The sequence below is a fragment of the Pteronotus mesoamericanus genome, unplaced genomic scaffold, assembly GCF_021234165.1.
Source record: "Pteronotus mesoamericanus isolate MK-2021 breed Mesoamerican mustached bat unplaced genomic scaffold, CSHL_Meso_final contig_347, whole genome shotgun sequence".
In the NCBI taxonomy this organism is placed as follows: Eukaryota; Metazoa; Chordata; class Mammalia; order Chiroptera; family Mormoopidae; genus Pteronotus; species Pteronotus mesoamericanus.
Genome location: NW_026555137.1, coordinates 11,035,109 through 11,045,584, shown reverse-complemented (window position 1 = coordinate 11,045,584; position 10,476 = coordinate 11,035,109). Strand labels below are relative to the sequence as shown.

The window sequence follows — 10,476 nt, the reverse complement described above, 5'->3', positions numbered from 1 at the left end:
ACCTTATATTTTCGGAATGTTCAAAGTCTCTGAGATATGAGCCCCAAGATGTGATTTGAATCCCCCTTGTGAATGACACCAATTCCGTGGAAACGGAAGAGGGAGTGGAAAGGAAAGGGGAGCCTGGAAGCAGCAGAGATCCAATCCTGTCGCCCCTTGAGATTCTCCTCTTGGGTTCAACTGTCAAAGTCCTGGTATTTCCTCTTACCTTGTCCTGTGTTCGTATTTGACAGAACCCGTTTCCTTCCCTTTGAATAACCCTACCTCTGGCACTTCTTACTGTGGGACCTTGGGCAATCAGGTAAGGTTTTATGCCTCAGTTTCTTCATCTGTGAAATGGGAACAACAATGGCAACTTGTGAGGACAAAGAATTAAAGGATGTAGAACACTCAGAAGAGTGCACAGCCCATAAGCACGCTTAGCCAACACAACGATTCTCTGTGTTACCATTTTTCCCCTTCCACAAATTCTAAGCCCCCACCCCTGCCACCTTGTTACTGAAAGCCCTGAAAGTACATGTATATACACATATGGTGGCAATTTGTGCTCATGTCCTTGGGCTCTCATTCAGGGGAAGTCCCGCCCTTGAGCACCAGAAGGTTCTCTCTTCCTCTGCCTGGGATGTGTCAGGAGCACAGTGGCAGAGGGGTGGCACAAGAGACCTGCCAGTGACACACAGCATCCCAATTGGGAAGGGGAAGAGAGAGTGCTCCCTGCCCACTGGGCCACCCGGCCCTCACCGACAGTCCTCGTCTCCGCCGTCACTGCTCACCTCCCACGTGCCAGGACACGGGTTTTGGGAAGGACTTCCTCCTGCACGTCCTCTGATCTCCTGAGCCAGGAGGGGCCTCTGGGGACAGACGACCTCCCCAGCCCTCCACGTGCTGAGTGAATGTAGGCAGGTCCCTTCCCCAAGTGCTGTTCTGGCTTTGCTTCTGGAGGGAGATGGGCGGGTGCTGATGCCTATCTCCTAGGGCTGCTGTGAACCCACGTCCGGAGCTTAGAGCAGCGCCTGGCACACAGGGAGCTCTGCCGGTTGTTGCCGTGTCTAGAGAAGCTACACCAGTCTCTTTACAGATAATATGTGGGCTTACTATGTGCCAGGCCCTATTAATTCATTTAGTCTTCACACTAGTCCTATGGTAGACCCCGCTACTACTATCACCCCCTCCTTCAGAAGAGCAAACTGAAGCACTGAGTAGTTAAGGAACTTGCTAGCAGGTCAGACAGCCAGCAAGCAGCATATTTGAACCCAACCTGTCTAAAATGTGTGTTTGAGGAGGCCCAGGGGCTCCCACCCACCCCAATGTGCCCAGTACCTGTGGCTTTGGACAAGGCAGGACTCTGGGCAGCTTTGGCCTCTGCCTTCGGGGTTCCCAGGAGCCCACCTGGGCACAGCATGGGCTTGGACCGAGGGCCGGTGGCGCGGCCAGCGGCCGGGCTCGCTGCATAGCGCCCTCCCCGGAAGGATGCCGGCCAGAGCGGCCTCTCACTCTGCGGGAGTCTGGACGCAAAGACGCCGCAGACATCGCTTTCCTTGCCACGTTCAAAGAGCCACGCTGCCAGATTCCTGTCCCAACAGCATCTAGCTTCCTTCTGTCACCAGGGAGCACAGGTCCCCTGAGGGGCTGTGGAGAGGGGTGACTCGGGGGGCTTCCGTGAAATGCCCTGCACAGGGTCTGGCCCCGGACAGCGAGAAAGCACACGGCTTTCGCTGCTTCCTTTCCAGCGAGTAAACCCAGGCTGACCCCCAGGAAAGGGACCTGTACAGCCGGCTCTGGCTCGGGGACCCTCTTTTACACAGAGTAGCTTGCTTTTCATCGACGGGGGCTGGGATAGGGCCAGGGAAGCTCAACAGGCACTGCGATGATTGCTGAGCTGCCAGACAGCGGCAGCCAGAGGCCCAGCCTCTGAGGCACAGACAGCCTTTGTGCCCTCCCTAGACAGCCCCCTCCGCAGGGCCCAGGGACCTGTCTGGCCGCCGAGCTCCCAGGAGGGCGAGGGGTGTGACCTTCCCCCTCACCCCCCCACCCAGGCCCAGCCCAGAGCCGGCTATAAAGCTGGCCCAGCCTGGCTCTCAGCACGCCCAGCTGGGACCCTCCTGGACCCTCCTCAGGGGACACTCCGCTCTGCTCCCCCCGCCCCGCCCCGAGTGGCACCATGAGGGTCCTGTGGCTGTGCTGGGTGCTCTGGGCGCTGCCCCTGAGCGGCCCCGGGGCGGCCGTGACCGAGGAGCAGATCCTGGGCAGCCTGCTGCAGCAGCTGCGCCTCAGAGAGGTGCCCGTCCTGGACGAGAGCGACGCGGAGGAGCTGGCCGCCCCCGCCCGCGTGAGGGCCCAGTATGTGGCCCTGCTGAGGCGCAGCCACGGGGGCCGATCCCGGGGGAAGAGGTTCAGCCAGAACTTCCGAGGTGAGGCCCCCCTCCCCGCTGCACCCGGGTCCTTGTCGGGTGGGGGACTAAGACTGGATGGGCCCATCCGGGAAGGCGGTCTGGGGCCCCTCTCTGGGGCAGAGACTCACTTCCTCAGTGCCCAGAGCTAGACCCGAGCACCCCAAGGTCAGAATTCTGATCTGCAACATCTCGGCTGACCCTGTCAGCTCAGGGTCCCACAGCGGCCCCTCCCTGCTGGGTGGAGATTGTTGCTAACGAGGCCCAGAGTCTACAGGGTGTGAGGAGGGACCATGGGCTGTAAGGAGGGCTGGTCTCTGCACTGACATCCCCTCCCAGCACGCCAGGCTGGACCCATTGCCGAAGCCCAGGCACAGAGAAGAGGCTGCTGGGGAAGAGACAGAAGAGCCAGTGGAAGCCGAGGTGGGGGTGGGGAGGTGGGGGGTGGAAGAACCTTGGCTCAGCCTCGGAGGCCTGGGAAGTGTTGCGGCTTCTTGGGTCTTATTGCCGGTAGTGGCCCGACCTTGAGCAAATGGCTTTAAAATCACTCTTGCAACAATGGTACAACTGTGTCTGTCCTACCTGTCAGTATCGTTAACACTCAAGTGCGTTTATGTGGGTAGAAGGGCATTGGGGTAACGGGCAGGATACTAAAGCCTGACACCGCATTACTCAGCTGTCAGGGTGCCGCTGGCCTGAGTCCTACCTGGTCCCTCACCTTGGTGGGCCTGGGGCTCATGTCGTAGGACCCAGAGACAGACCCAAGTGCCCAAGGTGAAGAGGATTCTGATGTTCCACATCTCTGCTGGCCCTGTTAGCTCAGGGCCCAAGGGCGGCCCTTCCTACTCCTGAAGATTGTTATAAAACGCTATAGAGAGACCATAGGGGTATTTCTAGGTAACCGGGCTTGGTTCTCTCCCCACCTGGCCACCACCTCAGTGGTCCTGCCACGCTGAGGTCCCCAGATGCCTGGAGAGGCCCCGCTGACCCTGCCCTTGTCCCCAGAGGTGGCCGGCAGGTTCCTGGCGTCCGAGGCCTCCAGGCGCCTGCTGGTGTTCAGCATGGAGCGGCGGCTGCCCCCCAACAGTGAGCTGGTGCAGGCGGTGCTGCGCCTCTTCCAGGAGCCTCTCCCCGAGGCTGCGCTCCGCAGCCACGAGCTGCTCTCTCCGCACAGCGACCGGGCCCGGGTCACCGTCCAGTGGCTGCAGGTCGGGGATGACGGCTCCAACCGCACGTTCCTCATCGACTCCAGGTGGGGAAGCCCTGGCTAGGGTGTGTGTGTGTGTGTGTGTGTGTGTGTGTGTGGCGGGGGAGAGTGGGGGGAAGTGGGGGGGAGCGTCCCCAGGACGCGGACAGGAGGGGGTTGGAGAGGTCCCCCAATCTCCAGCCCTGAGCACGGGCCTCTGTCTCCTCCCGGTGCCGCAGGCTGGTGTCCGTCCGCGAGAGTGGCTGGAGAGCCTTTGACGTGACCGAGGCCGTGAACTTCTGGCAGCAGCTGAGCCGGCCCCGGGAGCCGCTGCTGCTGCAGGTGTCGGTGCAGCGGGAGCACGTGGGCCCGCTGACCTCCAGCGCCCATGAGCTGGTGCGCTTCGCCTCCCAGGGGCTGCCGGGCGGCCGGCAGGGCGAGCCCCAGCTGGAGCTGCACACCCTGGACCTCGGGGAGTTTGGGTGGGTCCCAGCGGTGAGGAGCGGACTAGATGGGCCAGGCCCTCCACCCCCAGGACTCGCTGCGTGTGTGTGTGGGGGGGCGGTGCAGACAGCCCAGGGGGCAACCCATTCCCCACCACATGCCAGTTTCTAATGGCAGCAATTTGTATCATTCAAACATTTTATTGCAAAATACCTTCAGATATTTTCAGTGGGTTTTTGTGTTGTCATTGACACATGGGTTATTCTAATCATCTATTTTCATTTACCCTTTCTCATAATTAATTCTTTGAAAAATACTAGCATGAGCTGTTACTAAGTTGAACAGCTTTCATCTGGCATCGCTGAATTCTTCAAGAGCCAAGTAACAGGCCTGGGGGACATTGCAGCTGGGGTTCAGGGTAGCTCTGCCTTCTACTGGCTGCAGGGCCTCCAGCATGTCATTCCACACCTCTGGGTCTCAGTGTCCTTGTGTGTAATAGGGGTAATGCTGGACCCTCATCAAGGTTCATGTCAGGATAAATGCAGGTGCCACCTGAGATAACATCTGTGAAGTACCTGCTCCGACGCCTGGTGTGTTAGGAAACCTTTAGTGAACAGCGATTGGTTTATGTTCTGGATGATTATTCATTCAGTATTTATCTTACACATCCAGCTTTTTTAATGCCAGGAGAGATGGGTCACACATCTCCCTCCCAGATGCCCCGCAAGGTCCGCCCCGGGTCCCCTGACCTCAGCTCTCCCACCTGACCTCTGACTCCGCCTCTCCTTGGCCCCAACAGAGCTCAGGGCAATTGCGACCCCGAGGCGCCGGTGACCGAGGGCACCCGCTGCTGCCGCCAGGAGACCTACATTGACCTGCAGGGGATGAAGTGGGCGGAGCACTGGGTCCTGGAGCCGCCCGGCTTCCTGGCCTACGAGTGCGTGGGCGCCTGCCAGCAGCCCCCGGAGGCCCTGAGCGTCAAGTGGCCGTTTCTGGGGCCAAGACAGTGCATCGCGTCCGAGACGACCTCGCTGCCCATGATTGTGAGCGTCAAGGAAGGAGGCAGGCCGCGGCCGCAGGTGGTCAGCCTGCCCAACATGAGGGTGCAGAAGTGCGGCTGCGCCTCGGACGGGGCGCCCGTGCCAAGGAAGCTGGAGCCGTAGGCGCCGGGCACAGCCACTGAGGCCTCCGACTAAACACATGCACCAAAGCAGGTCTTAGTGTAGGTTTTAGTTTTCCACTTAGCAAGTTACCTCTGCCCCAAGTAGGTTTCCGAGTGTCTCTCCATTTCTCGTCCTCCTATCCATCACCCTAAGCACTTACATGAGTGACGAACGCCCCTCGGGGTTGCTGAGTGGGAAATTCTGGCTTGCTTGTTAGCTGCTGTCGCTGAACATGGAGAGATCATCGGCTGGGAGCTTCAGTTCTCGGGCAAATTCTCAGCTGAGTAGGGGACAACGTACCCTATCAGAAGCACTGTGGAAGTCAAACTCATGTACTCTATTACATAATGAATCAAAACAAACCCTAAAATCCCACTGTTTCCTCTAGACTGGGAGGATGCCCAGGAATGAAGCTCCATCTCCCACATCTTGACTCATTTTGGACCCTGAGAGGGTGCTCTGAGGGAGGAGGAATGGCTTCAGGCCGCGAAACCAGGACACCAGGTTTCTGAATCTACCAGTGCCACAAGCTGTGACCTCAAGCAAATGTAGAAGCCTTTGAGCCACCCACCCTGTGCTTTTAAAGGAGAGGAGCTGGACTCAGCTCTGAGACGACTCGTTGCCCTGGGGATAGGACAGCTCTAACCGCACCCTCTCCCCGAGGAGGCTGAGCACTGCTTGTACATAGTAGTTACTTCTCCTCGTTATAGAGAACTGATCACCAGTTAATATCATGTGTGTTTAGTTTTTTATCACTATTTAGCAAAAAAAGAAAAAAGCAAACCAACTGAATGTCGGTAACCTGCTTCAATAAAAGTGGTCTCACTACGCGTCTCCGTATTTAATTTCTAGTATTTAATAATCCCTGTATTTAAGTACTCCTTTACATAGGAGGCGGGCACACAGTCCGGACCCGGCCTCGGATTGGCCCTCCCCGAGATCCCGGCTGAGGATTGGCTGTCCGGGAGGGGAGAGGCGGGGCCACGTGGAACCCCGAGGCGTGGTCAGTGAGTAAGTGCCGACGGTAAGGCGACTCCGCGCCGGAAGCTGCTAGAAACACCCGAGATCCGGGTTCTGCGGTTCGCTGGTCGTCACGTGCTCCGCCTTTCCCTGGGGTACCTCCTCCGCCGCGTTGAGCGGATTCCTGACGCTGCCGAGTGGACACCGGGCCCAGAACCATGAGTGTGGGCTTCATTGGCGCGGGCCAGCTGGCTTGTGCCCTGGCGCGGGGCTTCACGGCCGCAGGTGAGCGCCTGGTGGCGGGAGACAGATGCGCGGCGGCCTGTTAAGCAGCAAGAGCCATATGTCGGTGTCAGGGATCGGGGTTAGGGGGAGGGAGGCGGTACTGTGAGCGTGGCGGGTTTTGATTCCGCTTTCTCAGGGAAAGCATGGGCACGGGGTGGGCCACGGTCCCCAGTTGAAAAGCCCTGTCTGCTGCAGGCATCCTGTCGGCTCACAAGATCATAGCCAGCTCCCCGGAAATGGACCTGCCCACGGTGTCCGCGCTCAGGGTAAGTGGGGTTAGAGGGGTGTGGAGAAGAGGGTGGGGGCTCAGGAGGAAGGCTTGGGCCCCTGAGCTGGTCATCAGCCAGCTGACCGACCCCACCCTCAGGAGCATCGGGATCCCCCACCTTCCCTGAGACAGCTCAGTGTCGTAAGAGCAGCCGGACAAACAGACTGGTGTTCAAATCCAGGCACTGGGGTGGTTAGAGTAATTGAGGTATTTATGTATGGAAAGCAGCTGGCGCATAGCAGGTGCCCAGTAAATATCCTTTGTCTTCCTGGGCTGTCTGTGTGTCCTTATGGTACTCTGAGCCTCAGTTTCCTCATCTACAGAATGGAGCTCACATTAGCCTCTTTGCTGAGTTATTCTGAGCATGAATGAGTGTGCGGGGGAAGAGCCAGGCAATTAGCTGTTCCTCTTGGAAAAAGAATATCCCAAGCCCTCTTCTACACCTGGGCAGTGCGCGAGGGGATGTCTAATGAGGCAGATGACAAATGGTGTCTGTGCTTAGCATGGCTAATGTCCCCAGCCCTCGAGGGCCCTGCTTCTCAGTTTGGAGTCCTACAGGGATGGGTGTCCTTCGGCCCATCCTTGGACCACATGGAGACCTTACAGCTTGAAGAATGAATGTCCATGGTTGGGGTAGGGCCTGACCTGGCTCTGCTTCCAGCCATTGGGTGCTAGCGTTTCACCTTTCTCTTTGTCACTTTCCAGCCATGGAGACTGCTTACCTGGCAGAGGGGTGCCGTAGGTGCTAGGGGATTGGTGGGGATGTGAGACAGCCATTTCCTGGTTGCCATGGAGAAGCTTGTCCATGCTCAGCACCGGTGCTCTCTTAACCAGTAGCAACATGGCAAAACTTTGTACCAGCAGGGCAAGGGCAGACCCCGAGGGAACAAGGCAGGGAGTTCCAGGCTGTAGCTGGCAGAGTGGCTTGGAAGGGGTTCAGCTGCCTCTCGGGAGGGTCTGTGCCTGGTGAGGCTGTGAGCTGGGCAGTTTCCTCCCGCAGAAGATGGGGGTGAACCTGACCCGGAACAACAAGGAAGTGGTGAGGCACAGCGACGTCCTGTTCCTGGCCGTGAAGCCGCACATCATCCCCTTCATCCTGGACGAGATCGGGGCTGACGTCCAGGCCAGGCACATCGTGGTCTCCTGTGCAGCTGGCGTCACCATCAGCTCCGTGGAGAAGGTGCCTGCCGTAGCTCCAGGGTGAGGGGAGAGGTGGGTGCTAGCGGGAGCTGTGCCCTGGCCACTCACTCGCCCCCCCTCCTTGCCCCAGAAGCTGCTGGCGTTCCAGCCGACCCCCAAGGTGATCCGCTGCATGACCAACACGCCCGTGGTGGTGCGGGAGGGCGCCACGGTGTACGCCACAGGCACCCACGCCCTGGTGGAGGACGGGCAGCTGCTGGAGCAGCTCATGAGCAGTGTGGGCTTCTGCACTGAGGTGGAGGAGGACCTGATCGACGCCGTCACCGGGCTCAGTGGCAGCGGGCCTGCCTACGTGAGGCCCTCATGAACTTACTCGGCCTTGGGGGACCAAGGGGAGCAAAAGGGGATGGCAGGCAGGCTGGGCTGTGGGTGCTGCCCCGCTCTTGGGTTCAGCTGGCTGGTGGAGGAAGCTGATGCTTGGCACTAGCTCCAGTCACCAGGAGAAGCAGGCCCGCAGGGTGCCCTTGAGTGTCTGCTGCCGCAAGACTCAGGAGTGTCTCCACAGGCATTCATGGCCCTGGACGCTTTGGCCGATGGGGGGGTGAAGATGGGCCTGCCGCGGCGCCTGGCAGTCCGGTTGGGGGCCCAGGCCCTGCTGGTCAGTATCCTCCCTCTGCATGTTCTGGACAAGGGTGTGGGCCGGGGGGTCTTGAGGGCCAGTGAGCTGGGGCTGGGCTTGGGTGGGAAGCTGGGATGGGGATTGGAAGAGCCTTTCCCAAGGGGCACCTGCCGTTTGTTTTGCTCATATTCCCCTTCTGCTCCAGGGAGCTGCCAAGATGCTGCTGGACTCGGAGCAGCACCCAGGCCAGCTCAAGGACAACGTCTGCTCCCCTGGGGGGGCCACCATCTACGCCCTGCACTTCCTAGAGAGCGGGGGCTTCCGCTCCCTGCTCATCAATGCCGTTGAGGCCTCCTGTATCCGTACACGGTGGGTTCCTCTCCTCTGCCCCAGGCCCCAGGTTCCCAGCTGGCCCTGTGCTGGGCTGGGCACTGTCTTGCCGAACCAGCTGTCTCTGGTCCCATTAGCAGTGTTGGAGTCTCAGCTCTGTTTATAATCATAACTTACTAGCTGATGGTTTGCAGGCTGTACTTTATTTACTTCTCACCGCGGTTCTGATAGTTTGGGTTAGCTTTGATTTGTAGGTGAGGAAGTCGAGACTCAGACAGTTTTCCCGAGGTCAAGACAGCTAATAAGTGATGGAGGCAGGATTCAGCTTCAAGCCCATGACTTTGAACCCTGCGACTTTCTACACTCCTCCCCCCATATGATCACAGATACCACTTGGCGCTCTCCATCTGTGTAGTAAGAGCACTTCTCAGGAGGCAGGGGGAGCGCTCGGTTTGGCCTTCTAATGTTGGGTGGTACCAAGTCACCAAGAGTAGGGGTTATGTGGGTGGGGAAGCCTTGGGAAGTTCTGCTACAAGGGTCATTGGCTTCCTCCTTAAACTCCTCTTGGGCTTTGTCTCCAGAGATCTGCAGTCCATGGCTGACCAAGAAAAGGTGTCCCCAGCTGCCCTCAAGAAGACCCTCCTGGACAGAGTGAAGCTGGAATCCCCCACAGTGTCCACTCTGACTCCCTGCAGCTCAGGGAAGCTCCTCACCAAAAACCCGGCCTTGGGAGGCAAGAAGGACTAAGGCGGCCCCACCCCTGTCTGTGACCAGAGCCCTCACCTGCGGGCCTGAGCAGGGCCAGGGCGCGCTCAGGTAGTCTTCAGGTCCTTGTTATGAAACCTCCTTAAATCTATTCAGACCAAGCAGCCCTAGTCGCCACTGCCGTGCCACGGTAGGAGATGCGTGGAAGGGGCGGATGACACAGGAGCCAGGTGGGCCCTTGCCACCTCCCATCCGGGGTCCTGCTCAGGTAGGAAGGTCCGGGGAGAACCTTCAACTCTGGTTCTCCAGCCGAAGCCCACAGTGGGGTCCGTTTGATCCCATGTCAAGGACATGACAGGTAAAAAAATGCGACAAGGGCATCTCTCTTTGAATCGAGAGTGGGCAACTTAGTATCGTCACAACCCGAAACACGCAAAGGGAGACTGGGCTGTGTTTTGCTCCTGCTTCACACATACACCACGCCAGTGAGTTAGTCACTTTCGCTAAGTTTAGTTGCTTCAATAAAGTTTTATTTTTTATTACCCTGCTTTTCTTAAGCTTAATCGTGAGTCATTCCAGAGAACTCAAGGCCCTGACCAGACGCCCCTGCTTCTGTGGACACGAAGTAGGCATGGGAGGACGTAATGGACCAGGCCCTGAGGGCTGAAACGACTGCTCCAGCCTGGCCCCCAGGGTCAGGGTCAGGGTCAGGGGACTGTTCTAGGATGGGCCAGAGCTCATGGCAGAGAATAGCCAAGTGGCCCGTGAGCACCAGCCCCTCTAATTGCCCTCTGAGCGGACAGCTGTACTTTTGCTCACTTTAGAGAAGATGCCAAGGCCTAGAGGGGGGTAGGCGACCCACCCGAGCTGAACTGCGGTCAGCGGTGAGCCCGTCTGTGTTCTTCGCCGCTGCCGCCTCCTGGGAGCCGGGGCCTGGCGGCCGCACAGCCAGAGCCTGCGGTTTTCCCCAGCAGGCCCGTGTGCCT

At 58.8% G+C, this 10,476-nt stretch overlaps 2 protein-coding genes across 3 annotated transcripts; both read left to right on the top strand.

The window, feature by feature from the left end:
- The first annotated feature begins 2,161 nt into the window (after positions 1-2,161).
- Positions 2,162-5,183, top strand: LOC129072885 (left-right determination factor 1-like). 2 transcript variants are annotated; one of them, XM_054576465.1, is made up of 5 exons: positions 2,162-2,411; positions 3,396-3,424; positions 3,527-3,642; positions 3,816-4,058; positions 4,820-5,183. In XM_054576465.1, exons 1-5 carry the CDS (start codon positions 2,162-2,164, stop codon positions 5,181-5,183), a joined length of 1,002 nt encoding a protein of 333 aa, XP_054432440.1. The 2 variants fall into 2 exon arrangements, with proteins under 2 accessions (XP_054432440.1, XP_054432439.1); XM_054576464.1 differs by having other exon boundaries at positions 3,396-3,642.
- Positions 5,184-6,200: 1,017 nt separating this feature from the next.
- Positions 6,201-10,113, top strand: PYCR2 (pyrroline-5-carboxylate reductase 2). The gene is made up of 7 exons (XM_054576463.1): positions 6,201-6,428; positions 6,624-6,694; positions 7,697-7,876; positions 7,967-8,188; positions 8,402-8,494; positions 8,661-8,824; positions 9,367-10,113. The coding sequence occupies exons 1-7, from the start codon at positions 6,362-6,364 to the stop codon at positions 9,530-9,532; spliced, it is 963 nt and encodes a 320-aa protein (XP_054432438.1). The 5' UTR covers positions 6,201-6,361; the 3' UTR covers positions 9,533-10,113.
- The last annotated feature ends 363 nt before the right edge of the window (positions 10,114-10,476 follow it).

What these genes read in the sequence shown, in the direction of transcription:
- LOC129072885 (XM_054576464.1), top strand. Translation starts at nt 2,162, where the DNA reads ATGAGGGTCCTGTGGCTGTGCTGGGTGCTCTGGGCGCTGCCCCTGAGC. An exon ending in GTTCAGCCAGAACTTCCGAG is followed by an intron (nt 2,412 to 3,395) that starts GTGAGGCCCCCC and finishes CCTTGTCCCCAG; the next exon opens with AGGTGGCCGGCAGGTTCCTG. An exon ending in CTGGACCTCGGGGAGTTTGG is followed by an intron (nt 4,059 to 4,819) that starts GTGGGTCCCAGC and finishes TGGCCCCAACAG; the next exon opens with AGCTCAGGGCAATTGCGACC.
- PYCR2 (XM_054576463.1), top strand. Translation starts at nt 6,362, where the DNA reads ATGAGTGTGGGCTTCATTGGCGCGGGCCAGCTGGCTTGTGCCCTGGCG. An exon ending in CCACGGTGTCCGCGCTCAGG is followed by an intron (nt 6,695 to 7,696) that starts GTAAGTGGGGTT and finishes TTCCTCCCGCAG; the next exon opens with AAGATGGGGGTGAACCTGAC. An exon ending in GTGGCAGCGGGCCTGCCTAC is followed by an intron (nt 8,189 to 8,401) that starts GTGAGGCCCTCA and finishes GTGTCTCCACAG; the next exon opens with GCATTCATGGCCCTGGACGC.